The 25,079-nt window shown below is 42.0% G+C and overlaps 1 protein-coding gene across 3 annotated transcripts; it reads left to right on the top strand.

Moving 5' to 3' along the window:
- The first annotated feature begins 265 nt into the window (after positions 1-265).
- LOC119288147 (disease resistance protein RPM1-like) lies at positions 266-9,770 on the top strand. Of its 3 annotated transcripts, none has more exons than XM_037567777.1 (7): positions 268-441; positions 5,152-8,025; positions 8,154-8,372; positions 8,469-8,637; positions 8,755-8,964; positions 9,149-9,180; positions 9,266-9,770. In XM_037567777.1, the coding sequence occupies exons 1-4, from the start codon at positions 326-328 to the stop codon at positions 8,509-8,511; spliced, it is 3,252 nt and encodes a 1,083-aa protein (XP_037423674.1). In that variant the 5' UTR covers positions 268-325; the 3' UTR covers positions 8,512-8,637; positions 8,755-8,964; positions 9,149-9,180; positions 9,266-9,770. The 3 variants fall into 3 exon arrangements, with proteins under 3 accessions (XP_037423672.1, XP_037423674.1, XP_037423673.1); XM_037567776.1 differs by having other exon boundaries at positions 8,469-8,623; XM_037567775.1 differs by lacking the exons at positions 8,755-8,964; positions 9,149-9,180; positions 9,266-9,770 and having other exon boundaries at positions 266-441; positions 8,154-8,594.
- The last annotated feature ends 15,309 nt before the right edge of the window (positions 9,771-25,079 follow it).

Raw genomic sequence — 25,079 nt, forward strand, 5'->3', positions numbered from 1 at the left:
CCCGCGAGCAAGAGCCACGAGCGAAAGAATTTTGAAACAAAGGAAAAAAAAATTACATGTGTGGCTTGTGTGTTGCCGTCCAAGGACCATTATTGCATTAACTCGGATGACGATATATTGTGTATTATCACATAGGCTCATTCATTAGTGGAGTGCAACGGCTACGGCTAAAGATTACAACATGAGACTTGGTTCACAGCAAGGGCTCGGTCGATCAGCTATATAAGCGCCTCCCTCTACCTGTGATCTGCAAATAGTAGCTCCAACTTGAGCAAGAGAGCCCTTGAAAAAAAAGACACTCTGGCAAGAGAGAAACCGGCCGGACATGGCAGGGACGGCGGTGAGCATGGCGAGGTCCATGCTGGGGGGTGCCATCAGCAAGGCTGCCTCGGCCGCCCCGGCCGAGATGAGCTTATTGATGGGTGTGGAGAAGGATATCTGGTATAATTAAGTTTGTATTAATTAGATCATTGTACGGTCAGTATTGCTATATATCTTCTACATCTAAATTGCTAACACCTATTTTATTTCTCTCGTCATATAAGCATGCCACTTCAAAACAAAACATGTATAGAAAAAAAAGTAATCTTAGCATGCAACCATGCATGGAAAAAATTCACCTCAACATGCAAACATAAATGCGGATTTATTTTCTCAAAAAAATGCGAATTTATATTATATTATGCTATAATGTTTTACAATTATACAATAAATCAAACACAAAAAACCATGTTTTTTGGACGCGCATACGAACGGGGCCAGGGGATGGATAGCAAACGAACGGGGGGATGTGGCCGTTTTTATTGAGTTCAGAGGGGGCAGGGGTGGTAGTTTTTTGAAACTGCCATGGCAGTTCCTTCCTTCCATGGTCTTTTTGCTTTATCTTTTGGATTATTTTTTACGAAAACTGCCATCCATTGGATGAAGATCGTGCGGTTCAAAGGGCGTTCGCTGTCTGAACGTCACTGTGAATGTTAGCCAGTTAAGATCTCCCTATTTTTTTGAACCGGGCAACAACCCTTTTCCATTATATACATATAACATAAATACAAAGTTCATCAAAATCAAGCTGGAATAAAGGGGCAGAGGCAAGTTCAGGCATCACCAGGAATCCCACTATGCACACCCTAAACAATATGGGGGAAAATTCCCTAAAAAAACAATATGGGGGAAAAAACCTAGTTTTTCTTTTTTGAGGCAAGGGGGGGAAACCTAGTGAAATGAATAAGTTTAAGCTAAAGCCTAGAAACATCCAAATTCAACACCTAACCAAAAAAGACAGCACACGCCAGCGCTAAGACAGGCTAGACAAACTAAGATACCAAGACGAAGACCGGAGATAGCATGCAACCAAACGTTGACATGCTCACCCGTTCTTGCGCAAGCCTTCATAAGCATGGCCGGATTTTCTTTTTCTCAAATACATATGAGTGTGCATATCATATATTATAGGAGAAATGTGAAAGAACTGCTCCACTCTGAAGCATTACACGGTAAGGTTATATGGTGCACTTCAGCCACCTTCACCCCACAATTTCCTACGTGACTACTCGGTAGTTGTCCACCTCGATAGGGCCGCAAAGAAATCGTCTAGTTCCCCTTGAAACCCTACCATCACTCTCAGTCTGCTGAATAACCTGCTTCTCAGACAGTGTCACTCCATCAAACACAATGGCATTTCAGTGTTTCCAAATTTCCCACATGCCAAATAGGTAGATGGCATGGGTGGTTCTCCAGTGTTCACCCTGGCGCTCCTGCTGGGTACGTCACGGTTCCAACGTCTCGTCAGCCGTAGTGCTCTCTCTGAATTGCACAAGGCAAGGCATATCCGGGTCCAAACTTCTCTAGCAAACACGCAACTCACCAGAATGTGGTTTATGGTCTCATCCGGCAAAGCGTAAAGGTACTCATATTATAAATGCCACTAGAATGGCTCGTTTTTATCAAAAGCTTGTGATTTAGTTTTTGGTCCAACAAGTTAGGGAAAAAGTTCTTAATTGTTGGTACCAAAAAAAAGAGCAACATATTTAGTGGCATCAACTACAATAAGGGCTCGTTGTCATTATGTTAATAAAAAGTGGTTTAGTGGTATGTTGATGAATTGCTCGATTACGAGAACTAGACTTCCTTAATTTAGAGATTCTGATTGCAGAATGGGCAAAGCACATGACCATCAACTCCTTTCTGAATACCTGCCCAATTAAACAAGAAAGAACAAGCAACGAAAACAATCTCAAATGGAGTCCGGGTCATCTTTCTTTCTTTATAAGTATCTCTATTCCGGTGGATCCAAATGGCCCAAGTGATCGCTGCCAGATCCCACAGTCCTCCAAACCACTCAGGCAACCACACAAAGAAGATGTTGAACAGTTTCAAGAGATTACAAAAGAAAGCACATGGGATTACCATGCCACTTTCTCTTTTTCATGTTGTCTCTAGTAAGTATAGCATTCTGGAACATATGACACAAGGAAATTTGAATTTTGAGAGTGATTTTGAACTCCAAATCCATTTGAAGCTACTACCAGAAAGGCCACTCTCCAACCATTTATAAACAGATTTGGTAGCACACACCTTCTTTTCCCTTAAACCCAACACAATCTTGTTAGGCTCATCAGACCAGTTCGTCCTAGAATAGTATTATAGATCTGACTCCATTGGTAAGTTAACCTAGTTGTAAGTCTTCTCCTAGAAAAGGAGAGGATGTCTACATGATGTACATCTTTCACTATACATACATATTGCAAGAGTTCCGGAAATTGCTCACGCAGAGGTTTTTGACCATGTAAGGAATCTTTCCATAATTTGGCAACATCTCTAGAATGGATTTCAACTTTCTCCCAATCATATAAAAGGCATTCACTTTGAACAAAGATTTCCATGCAAGAGAGTCGGCAAATTTTGTTTTAACTATATACAATACAACCATTAGGATATTTTGCCTTAACAATATCTTGCCAAAGCCCAGGAAGATTCTTTAGTTTCCACCACCATTCAGCTAACAAACTGATATTATATTGTCTAAGGTCTTTTATTCCCAAAGCACTATTTTTTCTTTAGATTTTAGTCGACCTGACAAGGGAAATGCCCTTTGGTTCCTGGGTGTATATCTATATGGGGATTTTTTAAATATTTAGATAAAAAGTCAAAAAAGTTCAGAAGTTTTTTTGGAATAAACTTGACTTTCCTTTGCATTGGTATATAAATTTTCAAAAATAATAAAACTCCATTGACTTCTGGGAAAAAACCATATTGCTATATATAAGTCACTATTCACACTATTTTGGTCATTTTTAAAATCTTTTCTGCCCTGAAGTCAACGGGATTTTTTTCTTTTGTGGAATTATTTTTACCAGTACAATGGAAGGTGAAATTTATTTCAAAAATATTTTCAGATTTTTTTGACTTTTTATTTAATTACTATTTTTTCCATATAATGTGCATATACATCCATAAACCAAACGTTCCTGTCCATCTCACAAGCTGGTATCTCTTATTGTTACTACACCACTGCCTAAAACTCCCCTCCTATGCTTATACAACTTCTCAGTCACAGTTTTTTTCTTCAGAAGTAGCTTAGACATATGATAGGAGAGGCTATTAAGCATGACAATAAGCAAATGACCCCGCCACCCATGGATGCAACATTGCCTTTCAATGCATCCAATTTGTTCAAATATTTAGGTTCTACAAAATATCCCAACCAACACATTTAAGTAGGGAATATCTAACATGAGTTTGTAGGTATTTCATTGAGAAGCCCCAAATCTGGCACCCAAACAAATTAGCATATGCCGTTTAGCAATGTCATTAATCTATTTTGAGGTCAGGCATAAGTCCAAACATGTAAAGCAGCATCTTAAGGATCACACGTTTCTCCTTATCATGGTAAATGCACAAAACCTTATCATCTGCACATTGGAGAATATGAATGCCTTTGTTAATAAGATGAAGAGCAAGACCAATAATTAAATTTTTCTCTTGAGCATTCCTCACCATTTTAGACATGCATTCACCAGCCAATTTAAACAAAAACAGGGACAGGGGTCCCCTGCCTAACACCTTTAGCACTTTGCGGATAAGGACCCATAGTGTTATTCAACTTAACAGTAACAGTACCATCGTTAAGGATGTTATTAGTTCAGCCAATCCAATCAGAATTAAAGCCTCTATAAGGAAAACATTCTAGAAGGAATCCAAATTCACCTTGTCGTATGCTTTTTTTCAAAATCAAGTTTGAGAACAATGCCGACATGTTTTCTAACATGGGTAGTGTGAAGGGTCTTATGTAAAGACATAATACCATCCACAATTTCTCTATTCTTCACAAAATCATTTTGTTGAACAAAGTAAACCATATGTATTTTTACTTCTAATTCTTTATAAAATAATCAAATACAATAAGTTGTATGTATTTTGTTTTGGTTCACATACTATTAGTTTAAATACTATTTTCACCAAAATACTTGCAACCATATCGCAGCAGCGCGCGAGGTATCATCTAGTATCTTATATAGACAAGCCCCGCTGTAAGTCATTAAATTGTTATTTTCATGCTCATGCGTACTTCCACATCATCCAAATTGTTACAGACAATCGATTTGCTAGCTTGGTCAACTGACATACATCCGATTTGAATACGAGAGTCTCTCTAACTGCAACAAACATAGTGGATTTTAAATGCCTTGGCATTTAGTTTACGCCATGTTCAACTTTTATATCAATTTCTTTTGTTCTTTTGTTTTTACAGAGGTTATCACATAGTTTTAATCTTAAGATTGAATTTATATTGTGTACAATATTTAGAAATAATTTTTTTAGTTCGACGACAACATGAGGGGTATCATCTTGTTTATATATGTGTCTGGCAAAAATGCTAGACTTACAGGCTTAAAGCCATGGAAGGAGCCTATGGATCAACCCCCCTTGATTTCAATCTAATATGCACCATGATTTCAACGTAACCCCTCATGATTTGAAGCCAACCAACCCTGACTCCCACCTCAGCCTATAGAAAATCTCATGATTTATGTGGCGGGTCTAAAATATATTCTTTTGGGTGCAAATTTCCTCACACATTCCTGCATAATACGAGCTCTAGGACGTCACCAACTGTTGTGCGATGTTTTTTAATATATTTTTGTTTGACAGGTTCATTAAATATGAGCTAGAGTCGATGCAGGCATTTCTGTTGTCTGTTGAAGCGAGTAAGATGAAAGACATTCAACTGAAGGTGTGGGCGAAGCAAGTCAAAGACTTATCGTACAATATTGAAGATTGCCTTAGTGAATTCATGGTGCATGTGAGAAGCCAAAGCTTATCGCGACAGCTGATGAAGCTCAAAGATCGCCATCAAATTGCCATGCAGATCCGTGAACTCAAAATAAGAGCTGAAGAACTAAGCATTAGGAATGGACGCTACAACTTCATTAAGACAGAGGCCTCCAACACTGTTGACGAGGTAGATTCGTACAACGAAGATGTTCGCAATCACGCAACTAGCAACATTGATGAAGCAGAACTTGTGGGCTTTTCGAAGCCTAAGGAGGAGTTGACAAACCTGATAGATGTCAACACTGAAGATGATTTTCCTAAGGTGATATGTGTTGTCGGCATGGGTGGTTTAGGAAAGACTACTATTGCAAGGAAGACATATGAAAGTAAGGAAGATATTGTGCAGAAATTTTCTTGTGTTGCTTGGGTCACAGTATCACATTCGATTTTCAAGGTAGAGATGCTCAAGGGTATGATCGGGCAGCTTTTGGGACATGAGGCACTGAAGAAATGCTTGAAAGAACTTAAAGGGAAGGCAGTGCAAGTGGATGACCTCTCCAATTACCTCATGGAAGAGCTCAAGGATAAAAGGTATTTTATTGTTTTTGATGACTTGTGGACCATAGATATGTGGAGGTGGATCAAAGAATTTGCTTTTCCTAGCAGTAACAAGAAAGGTAGTCGGATAGTAATAACAACACGAGATATGGGCTTAGCTAAGGAGTGTTCTCTTGACTCACATATCTACCAACTCAAACCACTACAATCAGTTGATGCTGCAAATTTGTTACTAAGAAAGTGTAGGAAAAGGCAGGAGGACATGGAGAAAGATGAGAACTTGAAGAACATAGTTGAAAAATTAGTTAAAAAATGTGGTGGTTTACCATTAGCTATACTCATGGTAGGTGGCGTCCTTGCCACAAAAAAGGTACCTGAGTGGGGACAATTTTATAAGCATCTCCCTTCAGAGCTTGAGACTAATCCAAGCCTTGATGCAATGAGGAGGATGGTTACTCTGAGCTACAACTACCTGCCATCTCATCTAAAGTCATGCTTTTTGTACCTAAGCATCTTTCCCGAGGATTTTGAAATTAAGAGGAGGTCTCTAGTAGATAGATGGATAGCTGAGGGGTTCGTCATCGCTAGAGGCAGGGTAAACATTGAGAAAATTGGAAAAGATTATTTCATTGAGCTAATCAACCGAAGCATGATTATACCATCAAGAGTGAATGTGGAAGGAACAGTTAAGAGTTGTCGAGTCCATGATGTCATGCGTGATGTCATGATCTCAATTGCTAGAGATGAAAACTTTGTGTACTTGTCTGCCGACGATAATGTAAATAGTGTAGCAGAGGAGAACTTTCGTCATGTATCATACCATGGTAGAAAGTGCCTAAAGGAATGCATAGATTGGAGGCATGTCCGGTCATTAACCATGTTTGGTGAGAAACCCATAGAGCCACCTGCTCCCCTGTTTCCACCTAGCATGAGAATGCTTAGAACCCTGGATGTACACAGTGCACACTTTGGAATCACACAAAAAGATATCAAGGACATAGGATTGTTCCGCCACTTGAAGTATTTGAATATTGGGAGTGCTAATGCACATTCAAACATTTGTAGAATTCCAAGATCTATAGGAATATTAGAAGGTTTGCAGACTTTGGAGATAAGAATGACAGATATATCAACAATACCAAATGAGATTTGCAACCTTGTGAGTCTCCGTAGCATCCGGTGTAGAAAAACACATTGGTTGTATTATCATGATCTTGAGCCCTCTATGGGATGCTTGATGGACGTGATGTATCATCGTATGATTACTCATAATTCTCATGAAAAAGCTTTGAAGCCGCGCATGCCTTGCTTTAGCCATTGGTCAATATACAAAGGTGTCAGTGTGCCGAGAGGGATTAGCAAGTTACAAGAGTTACAAATACTAGAGGTCGTGGACATCAAACGGAGTGATGACAATGCAATTAAAGAGTTAGGTGAGCTTGTGCAGCTAAAAAAACTTGGCGTGGTAACAAAAGAGGCCACCGACCAAAAATGCATGTTACTTTGTGCAGCTATTGAGAAGTTCACTTCCCTGTGCTCTCTTAATGTGGATGCGGGTGAAGAAGGTTCTCTCAAGTGGCTACATTCTGTTTCATTACCTTCCCGCCTTATGAGGAGCCTTAAGTTGGTTGGATGTCTTGGAGAAATGCCCAACTGGTTTGGAAGTTTGATGCATTTAGTAAAGATTTATCTAGGGCATAGCTGGCTGAAAGGAGGTAAAACCATGGAACTATTAGGTGCACTGCCCATCCTCATGGTGCTTGGTCTTGGTCAGGATACATATGTTGGGAGGAGGTTAGTGTTCGGACCAGGAGCATTCTCAAATCTCAGGATACTTGATATTTATTATCTAAGTCGAGTGAGAGAGGTGAGGTTCGAAGAGGGCACCTCACACCAGTTGGAGAGGATACAGATAAGTGGGGTTTGGTTGGAATTTGTTGGTATCAAGCACCTCCCAAGGCTCAAGGAGATTTCACTTGGCTTGGGGGCTAAAGTGGCAAAGCTTGGTGCCCTTAAACGGGAAGTGGAGGCACACCCCAACGATCCCGTGCTGCGACTAAGTGAGGACTGGAGCGAGCATAACATAGAAGGCGAAGCAGACCAGGGCTGGTGGTCCATGTTTTTTCGTCCAGAAGAGGAAGAGATCGGCTCAGAATCACAAGTGGTGGTCACGGCAACGACCGACGTCATCAGGTCAGCTAATTAACCTGTATTTCGTTCAACTAGTACTACTAGTTTATATAGTTATCGATTGACCGAGATGATAACTGCTACTACTATACACTTACAATTCATGTCTATGTTCATGTTGTCCGTAACAGCCAAGGCTCTCACTTAGAAGATGATGGAAATGGGTTCTGCTCTTGCATTTCTCCTTCGCTTATTCGACTCTGTTGCTGCACTGTTGCACCTTCCCCGCTGCTGCAGTTCAGGTTGACGCCTTCACTGCTACAAATGGAATCTTCTTTCCACCCCGAGCCTGCAGCAGCAGGAGATCAGAGCTTGTTGCAGACAACGGTCATGGCGACGGCCAACACGGGGTCAGCTATTTACTTCTCTTTCGGTCAAGGACCTCAGGTCTTCTTCGCTGTAAGTGTATACAGTTACAACTGACATCTCTCTCTTTTTGTTACCAGTAACATCGAAGAAGATCTGCCATACACTTACAACTCGTGCTGAGGATTGACAGCTTGGTGTTTCTCTGCTTGCTGCTACTCCTTACACTGCTCTCTTCACCTTGAAGTCTCCTGTTTCAGCACCATGCTTGGTACAATTTTCAACTGCACACAAGGTCAGCTATGCACGGTAACAATTTAATGTTTTGTTGTCGGCTGAGCTTTTTCTAGCTTCTTCATTTTTGCAGTTCTTGCACTTCTTTTTTTCTACTTTGTGATCACACCTTTTATTTTGCCTACTACTCAGGCAAACTCGGAGATGCAGTGTTGCTCTGTTCGTATTTTGCAAAAAGGATGTCCTTTATTGATTCTTTGCAAAAGTATCTAGGTGGTACAGTCACAAAAAAGAGTTCAACCTCCCGGCTTCTGCATCTGGATGTACACAACCCATTTTATTGCTGCTCTGTTCCTGTCAGAATGTTGATGGTTTTTGTCGTCGCTGGATTTCCTTTTCTTGGTGAGATTTTGACATTCCTCCACATCCTCTATCTGGATGACATTGACAAAATTTACCGCCGATGTGTCATAAACAACACTTGTGCTACATGTAGTTTACTATTATATCCTACTTCTTGATATGATAGTTAATATGTAGTGCTGCTTAACGGGCCAATTATAATCATAAAATTCTTCTGTTCCAGGTATGCTAGGTGCACCCGCTCAGTATAAATCGGTGAACTCCCAACACAAACCACATTTTCTCACGCTAGAGTCAATGCTGTAACTTTCAACGCTGACCATTGGCTGGTTGCTTGCAGTTCCTCCGGCATTCTAGGCAGCCTCCCGGGCTCGAATTTACATTTTACATGGAGCCGAATACCTCACAGCGGGTCTGTGCCTAGCGGTGCACTTGGCGCGCGGTCCTCCGTAGGGCAATCCATGCAGCAGTATCGGGGCGTTTGGGAATGTTGCTGTCAGGCCTTTCCGTGCCCTCAATGGAAATTTCAAGCACATCATATTTTACTATCAAGATGGGACGTCGTTGCTTCCACTGAGGGTATTTAAATTTAAGCAACGGCGAGCTGTATTAGTGCTGCTTTCTTTCACCATTGTATAAGCCTAAAGCTGTTGTCACTTCTGCAATAGGGTGTTTTAAGTTCCATTTGTAGCATTGAACATTGTGCGAACCTAAAGCTATTTGACTAATTTGGGCGTTAAGTATTTGTTGTACTCCACCAACGGTGCTGTGTGAAGTGTTTGTTTGTAAACATCTACTGTATGACTGGTGTTTAATCTATCGAGGAACTTATGTTAATTGAATCAGTTTTAGTCTCTTGCACTTGCTGGAATGTGTTTTTCTTTGCCTTGCATGCTGCATATAGTGGAAAATTCTTATCCCCACGCTCGTTTGTATAAGCATTTTTAATGAAAGAACAGAATATTTGCATACCACTGTATCTCCCTCGGTAATTTGTAGAATTGAAAGGGAAGAAACAAAAGCTTAAAGAACACATCTGCAATGTTGAAAATATGGGTGAAGTTATGGTTGATCAGCCGGTATAGATGCACCACAAATACAATGCCTGAAAAGGGTGTGACCAGATACAGAAGATGGTGGTGGTAATATATGGTTGCCTACTATTCCCTCCATCCCATAATATAAGAGCGTTTCTATGGGACGGAGGAGTAACAAATAAGATCAGGTTATTTATTTCGTACATGCGATTCTCAATTGCTTGAACTTGGTTACACTGGAGACATAAAAGAGGTACTCCCTCCTTCCCATAATATAAGATCTTGTTACAAGCAACTGTATCATGGGACGGAGAGAGTACATGTTTACAATGTCCGCCACTGAAACCTCTCAAAGATAGCCGAATCTAGCACTGTGCGTATGATCCATGTCCATGAGCACAAGCACTCCAGTAGCATGTTTAGTGCAAAATCTCATTAGCTTTACATAGCATGTAGCACCGTGTTTCACATCCAGCTATGACCACACGCTTGACAAGAGCTAGGGGTGTAAGAGTCTGAGAGAAGAGCGAAATTTTTTTCAGATTTCTCACATTGTTTGGGTCACAGTCACAGATTTCCACGGCAGCCTCCTATCGTGGATGTGCCTTTGATGCTCCGCGATAGCTCCTTGGAAGGGTTTGCCTCTAAGCTACTCCCTCCGTTCTAAAATAGATGACTCAACTTTAGTGCAAAGTTAGTACAAAGTTGGGTTATCTATTTTGGAACGGAGGGAGTAGCTTCTATGGAGCATCGTGGTGCAGTGCCTCGGCATCTAGCTGGTCGGCCTAGGCATGAGTGGCTACCACTGGCTAGACGCTCTATCTTCCCAGCCCCAAAAGGCCGGGACCATGGATAGAAGGATTGGTGTGACAAGGTCACATTCCCTTCCAGCCCTGTTACTCCACCGCCAAACCTCCGCTAGAGTTCACCACCCGCCTGGGACACTTTTGTGTTTTGATGGATATCGACTGGAAATCTAAATTCCCCATGGCAATGACACACACGCTAGAGCAGATTGAGTCGCTATCCGTTCATGCACCAATTGTTCTCAACTCCAATTCTGCATACAGTCCACCTGCACGATGTCTATTTAAATAGCACTTGGGAAATGCCAGCCATTGGTCAAACTCAAACACCAATCTGCTTGCGTTTTGGTTTAAAATAGTAGCAAAAATAAGGAAAAGAACAAATGCCACCCACTTTCCCCAATTCAATTCACAGGGATGTAGCTACTATTTTAAATCAAAACGACAATTGTCTCCTTATATGTGAATGGATGCGTACATGATTATCCATCCATATGTCTAAAAATCACTATAAAACCATAAAAATGGAAAATGTAATAGTATCAGCAAATAATGTCTTACTACACCATCTATGTGTGATTACATGATGCAAATAATGATTATAAGACACATGTACTCAATCATAAATAACTATTTGAATAATACAATGTGATGAAGTGTGACATATGCCCCCTCTCCACCCCATATTAGTGTTTATGTTATGTTGTGCAAATCAATTTTTACAACTCCCTCCGCGAGTGCCTCTACAATCCGCCGCCTCCGGCAATGGCTGTCGGCTGCACACTGCCCACCCCTCCTGCAGCGGCGTTCGCTCCACCGGTAGCCGTCGAGCCACCAACTCTAAATGATGCAGAGGCTTTTGCGACCAAAACGAATCAATCAAACACCTCTTTCTTGATTGTCCGCTGGCAAAAATTATGTGGCGATCGGTTCACATAGCTTTTAATATTAATCCACCGAATTTTATCAGCACGTTATATGGGACGTGTCTCGATGGGATAGATTCAGATACAGCGAGGCACATTCGTATAGGCGTTTGTGCTTTATTTTGGGCAGTGTGGAACTGCAGAAATGATCTGGTTTTTAACAGAACAACAAACATTCACTTTTTGCAGGTTATCTTTAGGGCCATTGCGTTGATCCGTATATGGTTGCTACTCACTCCGACGGAGGCCAGAGAGCGTTTGGTTACTGCTTCTACCCGATGGGAGATGGTAGCACGGGATATTTTCAACCGGTTTGGATGGCAGTCATGTAATAGGATAGGCATATAGTGCTCCTATATTTTTATGCCAGCCGGTTGTGGCTTTTTCTTTTGATGTTTTGCTCTTCGTGAGCCTTTGTTTACTACTGTGTGCGAGACTTGGAGACTTATGTTGGATCTTTTGCTTATTAATAATATTGGCCGTATGCATCGTTCTGATGCAGAGGTTGGGGCGAACCCCCTTTTCGAAAAAGAAAAAAAATGATGCAGAGGCCGGGTGTAATCCTCCTTGTAGAAAAATAAAATGAAAAAAACACACGTAAACAACATGATAGGAAAGGGTCGCGGGCGACGTTGGACATTGTTGTCACCGACTTGCTCCCATGCAAGCGAAGTGAATGGAATCAAATCATATCGTATCTATATGAGCATACAATGCAAATGCAAAGTCATGCTTTATTTTCAGTCCCATGGAGTAAACATCAAGAACTGAGTGAGCTTAAATTAATCATGTAACTGAATGATGAAGTTCAGGTGTATCTCATAGGAGGTTGGATACTCATTCACCTACGCATTGGCCAGGCATGGAAGAAGGCTTAAAAACAAAGGGTAATATCCATCTAAGTTCTAAAGGTAACAACATACCTTTGCTACTACTCACACATCATAACATGAGGTGCACAAACTTTTATCAACCTCATTCATACCCGTCATTTCACAATTATTCCTAGAGAGTTCAAAAGGGACATGAAAGCATGGCAAAGGTTTGATATTATCTCTGGTCGCTACAGTCGGTGATCCTTCGAGCCGTCTGTTTCCGGGTGGTCTCTCAGTGCGGCTCTGAGCCGTCCGATCTTCCCAGACGGCTTGCACCCGGGCGGTCCGGTTGGAAGGTTGATGACAGGTGGACCGCTTGGTCTGCCCGGTACCGTCATCATTGGGCGACATCGGGCCTGCGCTGAAGGAAATATGCCCTAGAGGCAATAATAAAGTTATTATTTATTTTTTTATTTCATGATAAATGTTTATTATTCATGCTAGAATTGTATTAACCGGAAACTTAGTACATGTGTGAATACATAGACAAACAAAGTGTCACTAGTATGCCTCTACTTGACTAGCTCGTTGAATCAAAGATGGTTAAGTTTCCTAGCCATAGACATGAGTTGTCATTTGATTAACGTGATCACATCATTAGAGAATGATGTGATTGACTTGACCCATTCCGTTAGCTTAGCACTTGATCGTTTAGTATATTGCTATTGCTTTCTTCATGACTTATACATGTTCCTATGACTATGAGATTATGCAACTCCCAAATACCGGAGGAACACTTTGTGTGCTACCAAACATCACAACATAACTGGGTGATTATAAAGGTGCTCTGCAGGTGTGTCCGATGATACTTGTTTAGTTGGCATAGATCAAGATTAGGATTTGTCACTCCGATTGTCGGAGAGGTATCTCTGGGCCCTCTCGGTAATGCACATCACTATAAGCCTTGCAAGCAATGTGACTAATGAGTTAGTTGCGGGATGATGTATTACGGAACGAGTAAAGAGACTTGCCGATAACGAGATTGAGCTAGGTATTGAGATACCGACGATCAAATCTCGAGCAAGTAACATACCGATGACAAAGGGAACAACGTATGTTGTTATGCGGTTTGACCGATAAAGATCTTCGTAGAATATGTGGGAGCCAATATGAGCATCCAGGTTCTGCTATTGGTTATTGACCGGAGACGTGTCTCGGTCATGTCTACATAGTTCTCGAACCCGTAGGGTCCGCACGCTTAAAGTTCGGTGACGATTTATATTATGAGTTATGTGTTTTGATGTACCGAAGGTAGTTCGGAGTCCCGGATGATATCGGGGACATGACGAGGAGTCTCAAAATGGTCGAGATGTAAAGATCGTTATATTGGACGACTATATTCGGACATTGGAAAGGTTTCGAGTGATTCGGGTATTTATCGGAGTACCGGAGAGTTACGGTAATTCGCGAGAGAGTATATGGGCCTTATTGGGCTTTAAGGGAGAGAGAGATAGAGAGGCAGGTCGCGCGCCCCCCAAGGCCTAGTCCGAATTGGACTAGGGGGAGGGGCGGCGCCCCCTCCTTCCTTCTCTTCTCCCTTTCCTTTCCTTGACTCCTACTCCTACTACATGGAAGGGAGGGAATCCTACTCCCGGTGGGAGTAGGACTCCCCAGGGCGCGCCATAGAGAGGGCCGGCCCCTCCCCTCCTCCACTCCTTTATATACGGGGAGGGGGGCACCCCATAGATACACAAGTTGATCTATTGATCTCTCCCAGCCGTGTGTGATGCCCCCCTCCATCATATTCCACCTTGGTCATATCGTAGCGGTGCTTAGGCGAAGCCCTGCATCGGTAGCAACATCATCACCGTCATCACGCCGGCGTGCTGACGGAACTCTCCCATGAAGCTCTGCTGGATCGAAGTTTGCGGGATGTCATCGAGCTGAACGTGTGCTGAACTCGGAGGTGCCGTACGTTCGGTACTTGGACCGGTCGGATCGTGAAGACGTACGACTACATCAACTGCGTTGTGCTAACGCTTCCGCTTTCGGTCTATGAGGGTACATGGACCCACTCTCCCTGCTCGTTGTTATGCATCACCATGATCTTGCGTGTGCGTAGGATTTTTTTTGAAATTACTACGTTCCCTAACAGTGGCATCTGAGCCAGGTTTATGCGTAGATGTTATATGCACGAGTAGAACACAAGTGAGTTGTGGGTGATACAGGTCATACTGCTTACCAATGTCATACTTTGATTCGGCGGTATTGTTGGATGAAGCGGCCCGGACCGACATTACGCGTACGCTTACGCGAGACTGGTTCTATCGACGTGCTATGCACACAGGTGGCTGGCGGGTGTCAGTTTCTCCAACTTTAGTTGAATCGAGTGTGGCTACGCCCGGTCCTTGTGAAGGTTAAAACATCACTAACTTGACGAAATATCATTGTGGTTTTGATGCGTAGGTAAGAACGGTTCTTGCTAAAGCCTGTAGCAACCACGTAAAACTTGCAACAACAAAGTAGAGGACGTCTAACTTGTTTTTGCAGGGCATGTTGTGATGTGATATGGTCAAGACGTGATAAGATATAAGTTGTTGTATGAGATGATCATATTTTGTTGAAGTTATCGGCAACTGGCAGAAGCCTTATGGTTGTCTCTTTATTGCATAAGATGCAAGCGCCAAATAATTGCTTTACTTTATCGCTATGCGATAGCAATAGTTGCAAGAGCAATAGTTGGCGAGACGACCATGTGACGACACATTGATATAGATCAAGATGATGGGGATCATGGTGTCATGCCGGTGACGATGGAGATCATGATGATGCTTTGGAGATGGAGATCAAAGGCACAAGATGATGATGGCCATATCATATCACTTATATTGATTGCATGTGATGTTTATCCTTTATGCATCTTATCTTGCTTTGATTGACGGTAGCATTATAAGATGATCTCTCACTAAATTTTAAGGTAAAAGTGTTCTCCCTGAGTATGCACCGTTGCCAAAGTTCGTCGTGCCGAGACACCACGTGATGATCGGGTGTGATAAGCTCCACGTTCATCTAGAATGGGTGCAAGCCAGTTTTGCACACGCAGAATACTCGGGTTAAACTTGACGAGCCTAGCATATGCAGATATGTCCTCAGAACACTGAGACCGAAAGGTCGAGCGTGAATCATATAGTAGATATGATCAACATAGTGATGTTCACCATTGAAAACTACTCCATCTCACGTGATGATCGGACATGGTTTAGTTGATTTGGATCACGTGATCGCTTAGATGATTAGAGGGATGTCTATCTAAGTGGGAGCTCTTAATTTAATATGCTTAATTGAACTTTAATTTATCATGAACTTAGTCCTGATAGTATTTTGCAAATAATGTTGTAGATCAATAGCTCGCGTTGTTGCTTCCCTATGTTTTATATGTGTTCCTAGAGAAAAACTATGTTGAAAGATGATAGTAGCAATGATGCGGACTAGGTCCATGATCTGAGGTTTATCCTCATTGCTGCATAGAAGAATTATGTCCTTGATGCACCGCTAGGTGACAGACCTATTGCAGGACTAGATGCAGACGTTATGAATGTTTGACTTGCTCAATATGATGACTAGTTAATAGTTTAGTGCATCATGCTTAACGGCTTAGAATTGGGACTTCAAAGACGTTTTGAACATCATGGACCATATGAGATGTTCCAGGAGTTGAAGTTAATATTTCAAGAAAATACCCGGGTTGAGAGATATGAAGTCTCCAACAAGTTATATAGCTAAAAGATGGAGGAGAATAGCTCAAGCAGTGAGCATGTGCTCAGATTGTCTGGGCACTACAATGGCTTAAATCAAGTGGGACTTAATCTTCCAGATAAGATAGTGATTGACAGAGTTCTCTAGTCACCATCACAAAGTTAGTAGAACTTCGTGCTGAACTATAGTATGCAAGGGATAGCGAAAATGATTCCCGAGCTTTTCATGATGATGAAATCGATGAAGGTAGAAATCAAGAAAGAGCATCAAGTGTTGATGATTAACAAGACCACTAGTTTCAAGAAAAGGGCAAAGGAAAAGAAAGGGAACTTCATGTAGAATGGTAAGCAAGTTGTCACTTCCGTGAAGAAGCCCAAAGTTAGACTAAAGCCTGAAACTGAGTACTTCTACTGCAAAGGAAATGGTCACTGGAAGCGGAAATGCCTTGAATATTTTGTGGATAAGAAGGATGGCAAAGTGAACAAGGGTATATTTGATATACAGGTTATTGATGTGTACCTTACTAGTGTTGATATACATGGTATGTTTGATATACAGGTTATTTGATATACATGGTATATCTATTCAACTATGTCATTATGATTGATAGAACATAGTTAGCAGAATTATTATAAAGAATGAAAAGCACCATTGCTTCTCGTTTTGAGAGACATGCTGAGAAGAAAGGAAAGAAAGCTAGTATGTCAGATGTGCAGGACTCCGATGTGGCCGAAGAGCAAACCGGAGAATTTGTAGTTCAAGAGCATACATAGTCTTCTTTCAACTTCTCAAGATATGTAGTATGTATTAAGTAGGCTTTCTTATGCAAACCGAGACTTAATTGAGAATTTTAGTGTGTTTGTCAGACCATATTTGAATGTTTCTATGTGATATTGATAATTAGTTAGAACGTTCACATATCATATTTGTTGTCATGTTTTTAAAACGGACCACCCTGCCGTCAAATGCTAGCTCCACCACTGATTGTCGTCTCCACGTGCCTCGGTTATCTCTTACCCGGGCCTTTTACTTATGCACTTTACTTTTTGATAGCCTTAGTGTTCATGTTATATATCTTACTACGACATTTATTTATCTTTCTTAGCATAAGTTGTTGGTGCACGTATGTGAGCTTAGTTGTTTTAGTTCTTGTGTTTGACAAATTAAACGCTAGTTTTATTTCGTATTTGTTCAAGACTAAACTGTAATTATTTTAAAGCACCTATTCACCCCCCTCTAGGCGTCATCCACAATATTTCAATGGTGCCTCGGTATCTAGCTGGCCGGCCTAGGCATGAGTGGCTACCACTAGCTAGACACTCTATCTTACCAGCACCGAAAGGGACCATCGACAGAACGAGTGGTGTGACAATAGGGCTGTAATTCGAACCGAGTCGAGCCAGCTCGGCTCGACTCGCTAGAGCTTGTTTCGTTAATGAGCTAGCTCGACTCGACTCGTTATTATAACGAGCTCAAATCCAAAATTGGCTCGACTCGTATAACTCGCGAGCTGGCTCGTTTAGCTTGTTAAGCTCATTAAAGATATGAACCTAAAACCCTCAAATATTGTAAAAATGATTATGTATATATTAAAGATATGTATCACTAAACAATAGTAATTTCCTTGTAACGGATGAGTCTCCTAGGCAGCTGGGCCTTCAACGGCTAGGCCTTGTGTTGTTTGCCTGGGACATAGGGTGATGAGTGACTGATCTTTTTTTTGTATTGGAAGTGGTTGATCTTTTGTACCGAGTCTAATGAGTTACACGAGTACTCATGAGATTGGCTCGTTTAACTTGGTCTATAAACGATCTTAAACTAAAACTCGGCTCGGCTCGTTATTCATCGAGTTCGAGTCGATTCGAACCGAGTCACGAACTACTCGTTTAGCTTGTGAGCTTCGAGCTTTTTTTTTCCAGCCCTATGTGACAAGGTCACACTCCCTTGCAGCCCTGTTACTCCACCTCGAGGTTTGCCGACCACACCGCGAAAACTCCGCTAGAGTTCGGTACCTGCCCGGGAAAATTTTGTGTCTTGATGGATATGGACTGGAAATCTAAATTCCCCATGGTAAAGACAACACGCTAGAGCAGATTGAGTCGCTATCGGTTCATGCACCAATTGTTCTCAACTCTAATTCTGCATACGGTCCACCTACACGATGTCCATTTAAATAGCACTTGGGAAAGGCCAGTCATTGGTCAAACACCAATCTGCTTGTGTTTTGATTTAAAATAATAGCAAGAATGAAAAGAACAAATGACGCCCACTTTCCCCAATTCAATTCACAGGGATGTAGCTAATATTTTAAATGAAAACGACAATTGTCTCCTTATATGCGAATGGATGTGTACATGATCATCCATCCATATGTCTAAAAATTACTATAAAGCCATAAAAATGGAAAATATATTAGTATTAGCAAATAATGTCTTACTACACCATCTACATGTGATTACATGATGCAAATAATGATTATAATATACATGTACTCAATCACAAATAACTATTTGAATAAATACAATGTGATGAAGTGTGCCGGGGTATGGGGGGACATATGCCCCCTCTCCACCCTATATTAGTGTTGATGTTATGTTGTGCAAATCAATTTTTACAACTCCCTCCGCGAGTGCCTCTACAATCCGCCGCCTCCAGCAATTGTTGTCGGCTGCACACTGCCCACCCCTCGTGCGGCGACGTTCCCTCCACCGGTCGCCGTGGGATCTTATCACTACATGATGCAACGGATGTAATCCTCCTTGTAGAAAAATAAATGAAAAACACACGTAAACAACATGATAGGAAAAAGGGTCGGGCGATGTTGGATATTGTTGTCACCGACTTACTCACATGCAAGCGAAGTGAATGGAATCAAATCATATCATATCTATGAGCATACAATGCAAATGCAAAGTCATACTATATTTTCAGTCCTATGGACTAAACATCAAGAACTGATTAAGCTTAAATTAATTATGTAACTTAATGAAAATTCAGGTGTATCGCATAGGAGGTTGGGATAATCATTCACCTGCGTTGGCCAGGCATGGAAGAAGGCTTAAAAAACAAAAGGTAATATCCATCTAAAGTCCAAAAGGTAACAAACATACCTTTACTACTACTCACACATTATAACATGAGGTGCACAAAATTTTATCAACCTCATTCATACCCGTCATTTCACAATTTTTCCTAGAGATTTCAAAAGGGACCTGAAAGCATGGCAAAGGCTTGATATTATCTCTGGTCGCTACAGTCGGTGATCCTTCGAGCCGTCCGTTTCCGGGTGGTGTGCCACGGGGGTCTCTCAATGCGGCTCCGAGCCATCCGATCTTCCTAGACGGCTTGCGCCCTGGCGGTTCGGCTGGAAGGTCGATGAAAGGTGGACCACTTGGCCCACCCGGGGCCTTCATCATTGGGCGGCATTGGGCATGCCCAGGAGGGACCTATCATGCGCGCGAAGGTGTGGACGGGCCCACCTATCGGCGTCGTCGACCTAGGCCGGGTGAGTTCGGCGGCGACAGGCGAGGATTGCATCACGCGTGTAGTAGCGGCTTGCGCGTCGATCTGCCCTATCAGGGTTGTAGGCATCGTGCCGATCTGGTTAGCTCGCTTTAGCCGACCCTGTGCCGTGGTCGTAAACCTATGCGACCTGGCTGGAAGCTCCATGATGGGTGGACCGCCCAACGCGCCAGTGACCACTATCTTGGGCGGCTTCGGGCACGCCCTGCCTGCGAGCGCCTAGCTAGACCTGCCTGTCAGCTTCAACTTGTACATGGGACCTTCCTCTCAGGGGTTGTACGCATCGTTCCTGTCTGGTTAGCCAGCTTTAATCGACGGGATCTCCTATACGCCGCGCTCTGGAACGCGCGTGACCCAGGAATCAAACCTGAGACGAGCTGCGTACTAGCACGCACCAGTAGCCACTCCAACTAACCAGTGCTGTTGTCAAATAAAGCAGTGCATAGCTGAAAGAACTACCAATAAATGTAAAACAGATACGGTATCCTGTAGCGACCTGGAACCAGTACTGTAGCAAATTAGCTATTGTAGAGAATCTGAATTAGTTACTGGGGTGAACGTTTTTTAATGCATATTTTGAAAAAGTATCAACATTTCTTAAATTCCTGGAGAAGAAAAACGGAGACAAGAACATTTTCTGAATATGTGAACAAAAAAATTTAAAAAGCTATGCACTGCTTTATTCAGTTTCCATGCATGCTAATGATTCCAAGTTTCCAATTCTCCGATTTATAGCGCTAATATCTAAGAATAACACAGTGCCAGAACTCAACACTTTTTGATTTTATTTGAACAAATCTTGGAAATTATGAACAATTTTAAGGTAAGTAATGTTCAAAGTTTGAACATTTGTCAAAAAACGTGTACAAATTTTGGAACTCCAAACAAACTTTTTGAATACGTGAACAATTTTAAAAATAGGAATTTTTTTTTGAAAATTTCTGAACAAAAGTTGAAAAGCTGACCATTTATTGAATCTGCAAACAATTATTTGAAAACACGAAGAAATTTTTAAAAAACACGAACAATTTTTGAAAAATGGGAACAAATGTGAAATCCCAAAAAATGAACAAATTTGGAAACGCAAACATTTTTTGAAAATCACGAACTAAATTTGAAACTCAGAACAAATTTCGGAAACACAAACAAAATTTTGTACATTTTTTGAAAAGAATGAAATGTTTTTTAAAACCTGAACAAAAAAATTCGAACATCTTCTTTAGAACCGAACAAAGTATAGAATATACTGAAATTTTTATAAATTGCGATTTTTATAAAAAAATAAAGAAACAAACAGAAAAACAAAAACGAAAAAACGCGAAAAAAGAAAATAGATAATAGACACCCTCTTGCACGGTATGACACTAGTGTTGTTAAGCTGCAGTGGCTAGCTACCCACCTCCACGAGTGGGAGGTCTGAGGTTTGATTCCTCGCTTTCTTCGTTTTTAGGGGATTTTCTCTGTAGAAAGCGTCCGTCATGGGCCGGCCCGCGAACGATCGATGGTGTGCGGCAGGTCGACACTTTGCCGCATAATGTGGCGAATAGGGATTTCCTTAATCGACCTTGTGCCGCGGCCATAGAGCCGACTCACACGGTGGGCCCATTTTGATAGGCCCATTGGCTGGCTGGCAGATATGTGTGTGGTGCGTTGGTTGGACGCCAAGCCGCGTGCCTTGTCTACAGAGCCGACACGCGCCGTGCCGGGTACCCGTGTGCTGCCTTATTGGCCGAGTAAATAGCATAAAACTACTAGTTTACAAGCTACGATTCCAAAAAAACTACCACTTTTTAATTTTTCTCATAAAACTACCGAATGCGCGGTTGGCTGTTTCAAAAAACCCAAATCCACGGTGACTAGCGTTTTAACCGTTTTTCTGACGTGCCAGGCCCACATGTCAGGCCCACGTGGGCACGGGCGCTCACAGCATGGCAGTTAACGACCATTAGCACAGCCGGTTCGGTCGGAACGAAAGGAGGCGGTCGGGCCGCACTCTCTTCTCAGTCTCCCCCTCCTCTCCCCCGCACTGACCTAGGTGGGCGATGACGGCGGCGCAGCCAAATCCCGTCGGCGACGAGTTCTTGAGCCAAGGCGTCAGCGGCCAGGAGGGTGTTGCCCACTCAGAGGTGGAAAAATGGCTAGGCAGCTCGAGCTTCCCGGTGCAGCGGTCGCAACAGCCATCACCGCCCGCGGCTCAGGTAGATCCGGCGAGCTCAGATCGGGCAGTCCGCGCGGCTAGGGCAGTGGCGAAGTGCATCCACCCGGATCCAGATGGCGGCCACAGATGGGCGTCGTCCTTTGGTGGAGTGAGGTAAGAAATTTCTAGGCCCTTTATACATTTAGTTCAAAATTAGAACTAGGGTTAGTACTTGTTTGTTCAAAATTAGAATTAGAACTAGGATTATGTCACTGTAGAAGAAAGTGCATTTGATTAGTTCATTTGTTCAGTGCATTTGGTCAGTGCACTCACTGTAGTTAGAAGCAAGTTCAGTAACGTTCAGTGCATTTGGTCATTGTTTTAAGTTTCAGTGGCTTAAAAAATAATTTTTTTTGTCAATTTAATCCTACAGCTTAGATGATGAGATTTGGGACATGAGGCTACATTTTCAAGGAACAGATAATATGGAGAGAAAGTTTTCAGTTTCTTCAGATATCAGTTATCTGACCATATTAGCATTGATTGAGTTGGAGGGCTATGGAATGGATGCTTTTCTGACTTATGTAAAGGAAGAGGGAAAGGGGCTGGTGAACCTAGATATAGTGAGGAGGCATTAGAGGAAATGCTTGATTTATTTCTTGATAAGAAGGTACTGAACATCACTGTCAGAAAAGCTACTGATCCAAGCCCAACAGATGTTAATATGGATCACATCATGCTTGAGGAACAGATCCCCATTGATCATGTTGGTGAACCTGTTGTTTATAGAGTTTCACAAGAAGGTGTGTTGTACCCTGCCTCTAATGCTAGTTTGCCACCTGTAACTCCTGATGATCCCTACCTGAACACATAGCAAAGCAGCAATTTGAACAAGGGGAAAACAGTTGTGGAAGAAGAAGATGTAGAAGAAGAATCAGATGAAGAAGAAGATGATGAAGGTGTACCAGAAGAAGAAGATGAAGTTGAAGATGACAAATCATCTTCAGATTTTGAGTTATTTAGGGGTGATTACAGAGGGGAGAAAATTTCTTACAAATCTTGGTGTAGGGGTGAAGATGAGGCAGGCACTGATACTGCTGAGCACTTTTGTGGAGCAAACTCAGAACCTTCTGACTTTTGGCAGGAAGAACCAATTGTTTCTGAAGATGAACAAGCAGAGGATCCTGCTGCTATAATTACAGAAGGAGCCAAAAAGCTTAAGCCAGTTAGAAATCCTGGCCCAACTAGCAAGTCTCATAGTGAGCCTAAGCACATAAAGTTTGAAGATTATGTCCCTGAAGCTGATGAGTACTGTTTTCCAGGTGATTTTGGCCTAAGTGATGAAGAGGATTTTCCAAAGCTGCCATCTGGAAGGAAGAGTAGGAACAAGCAGAAGGAGGAGAGGAGATGGTATGATCCATCCAGGCCTGATGCACATGAGCAGTTTTCAATGCATTTGTGCTTTGAAAATGTAGTTCAGTTCAGAGAAGCACTTAGAAATTTTCATGTGAGGACTCTTAGGAGTTATGAGTATCATAGAAATGAACCAACTAGGGTTATTGCTTATGCTCTGAGAGAAAACATGGTTGTGAGTTTTACATAGTTGCATCTAGGATAGCTCATGAGGCAACTTTCAGTATCAAGAAGATGAACCTGGATCACACTTGTGGAGCAAGTGAAGAGAACACAAATGTGACAGTCAGTTGGATTGCTAAGGTTTGTGAGGATACAGTCAGGTCCAACCATGGAGCTGGTGTTGACACAATTATGTCATACACAAAGAAGAAGTATGTTGTCCATGTGCCTAAAAGCTTGGCATATAGGGCAAGGAGGCAAGCAGTTGAGGTTGTGCAAGGAGATCACAAAGTCCAGTATCACAGAATAAGGGACTACCTGCAATGTGTGCTAGATACCAACCCTGGTAGTAGGTGCATAGTAACAACACATGAGGACCCACTAAACCCAGCTCCTACCCCAAGGTTTCATTATATGTTTTACTACTTGTTTGCATGCAAGGAGGGTTTTCTGAATGGATGCAGGCCATTCATAGGTAAGTATTCAGACACAAATGTATATGATATTTTTGCATTGATGTAATTAGGCACTCATGTGATCATGTTAGCAGGTCTAGATGGTTGCTTCATCAAGCTAAGCACTGGTCAGCAGATATTAGTAGCTACAGGGAGGGATGGCAACAATAACATCTTCCCAATAGCTTTTGGTGTTGTTGATAAGGAAGAGATAGACAACTGGACATGGTTTCTCACACAGTTGAGAACAGTCATTGGAACTGGCAATAAGTTTGGCAAATATACAATTATGTCTGACAGACAGAAGGTAGAGTTCTCTACCTAGTATTTACAATTGCATTTACATTTGCCATGAGTAAAATGTTATTCAGTAGTAACACTTAAGATTACACTACATTGAACAGGGATTGTTGAATGCAATAGATGATGTATTCCCTGACTCTCCACAAAGGTTTTGTCTTAGACATATTTATGCCAATTTCCAATCTGCTGGTTTCAGAGGAGAGGAACTTAAGAAACAGTTAGATCAGGCTGCTTATTCCTGTACCAAACATGGTCATGATTTAGGCATGGAGAATTTGAAAAAAGAATGTTTAGAAGCTTGGAAGTGGTTGTCACAGATACGAGAGCATACATGGGCTAGGTATAAAATGGACACTGTGTGCAAAACAGACCTGGTAGTGAATGTGAGGTTTTTGATAGAATGATATTAGATGTTAGGAACAAGCCAATCAGGACTATGTTAGAGGGCATACGAACAAAGTTGATGATTAAGTTTCAGAAGATCAGAGAGAAGATAGAGTCAAGCAGATGGGACATCACACCTACTTATTCAGAGATTTTAGAAGAGGGGAAGAAGTGGGCTAAGTATTGTGAAGCATACATGGCAGGTCCAGGCATATGGCAAGTCACAAGTAGCTCCGAGAACACATATTGTGTTAATTTGAATAAAGAGACCTGTGACTGTAGGAGGTGGGACATGACAGCTGTGCCCTGCAGTCATGCCATTGCTGCAACGCAAAAAGTGAAGATACATCCTGAAGACTATGTGCATGCTTTCTTCAAGAAACCCATGTATTGTGAAACATATAAGCACATAATATTCCCTGTGCCAGGACCTGACTA

The sequence above is a fragment of the Triticum dicoccoides genome, chromosome 4A (assembly GCF_002162155.2).
Source record: "Triticum dicoccoides isolate Atlit2015 ecotype Zavitan chromosome 4A, WEW_v2.0, whole genome shotgun sequence".
NCBI lineage: Eukaryota > Viridiplantae > Streptophyta > Magnoliopsida > Poales > Poaceae > Triticum > Triticum dicoccoides.

What these genes read in the sequence shown, in the direction of transcription:
- LOC119288147 (XM_037567775.1), top strand. Translation starts at nt 326, where the DNA reads ATGGCAGGGACGGCGGTGAGCATGGCGAGGTCCATGCTGGGGGGTGCC. An exon ending in GGTGTGGAGAAGGATATCTG is followed by an intron (nt 442 to 5,151) that starts GTATAATTAAGT and finishes TTTGTTTGACAG; the next exon opens with GTTCATTAAATATGAGCTAG. An exon ending in GCAACGACCGACGTCATCAG is followed by an intron (nt 8,026 to 8,153) that starts GTCAGCTAATTA and finishes TGTCCGTAACAG; the next exon opens with CCAAGGCTCTCACTTAGAAG.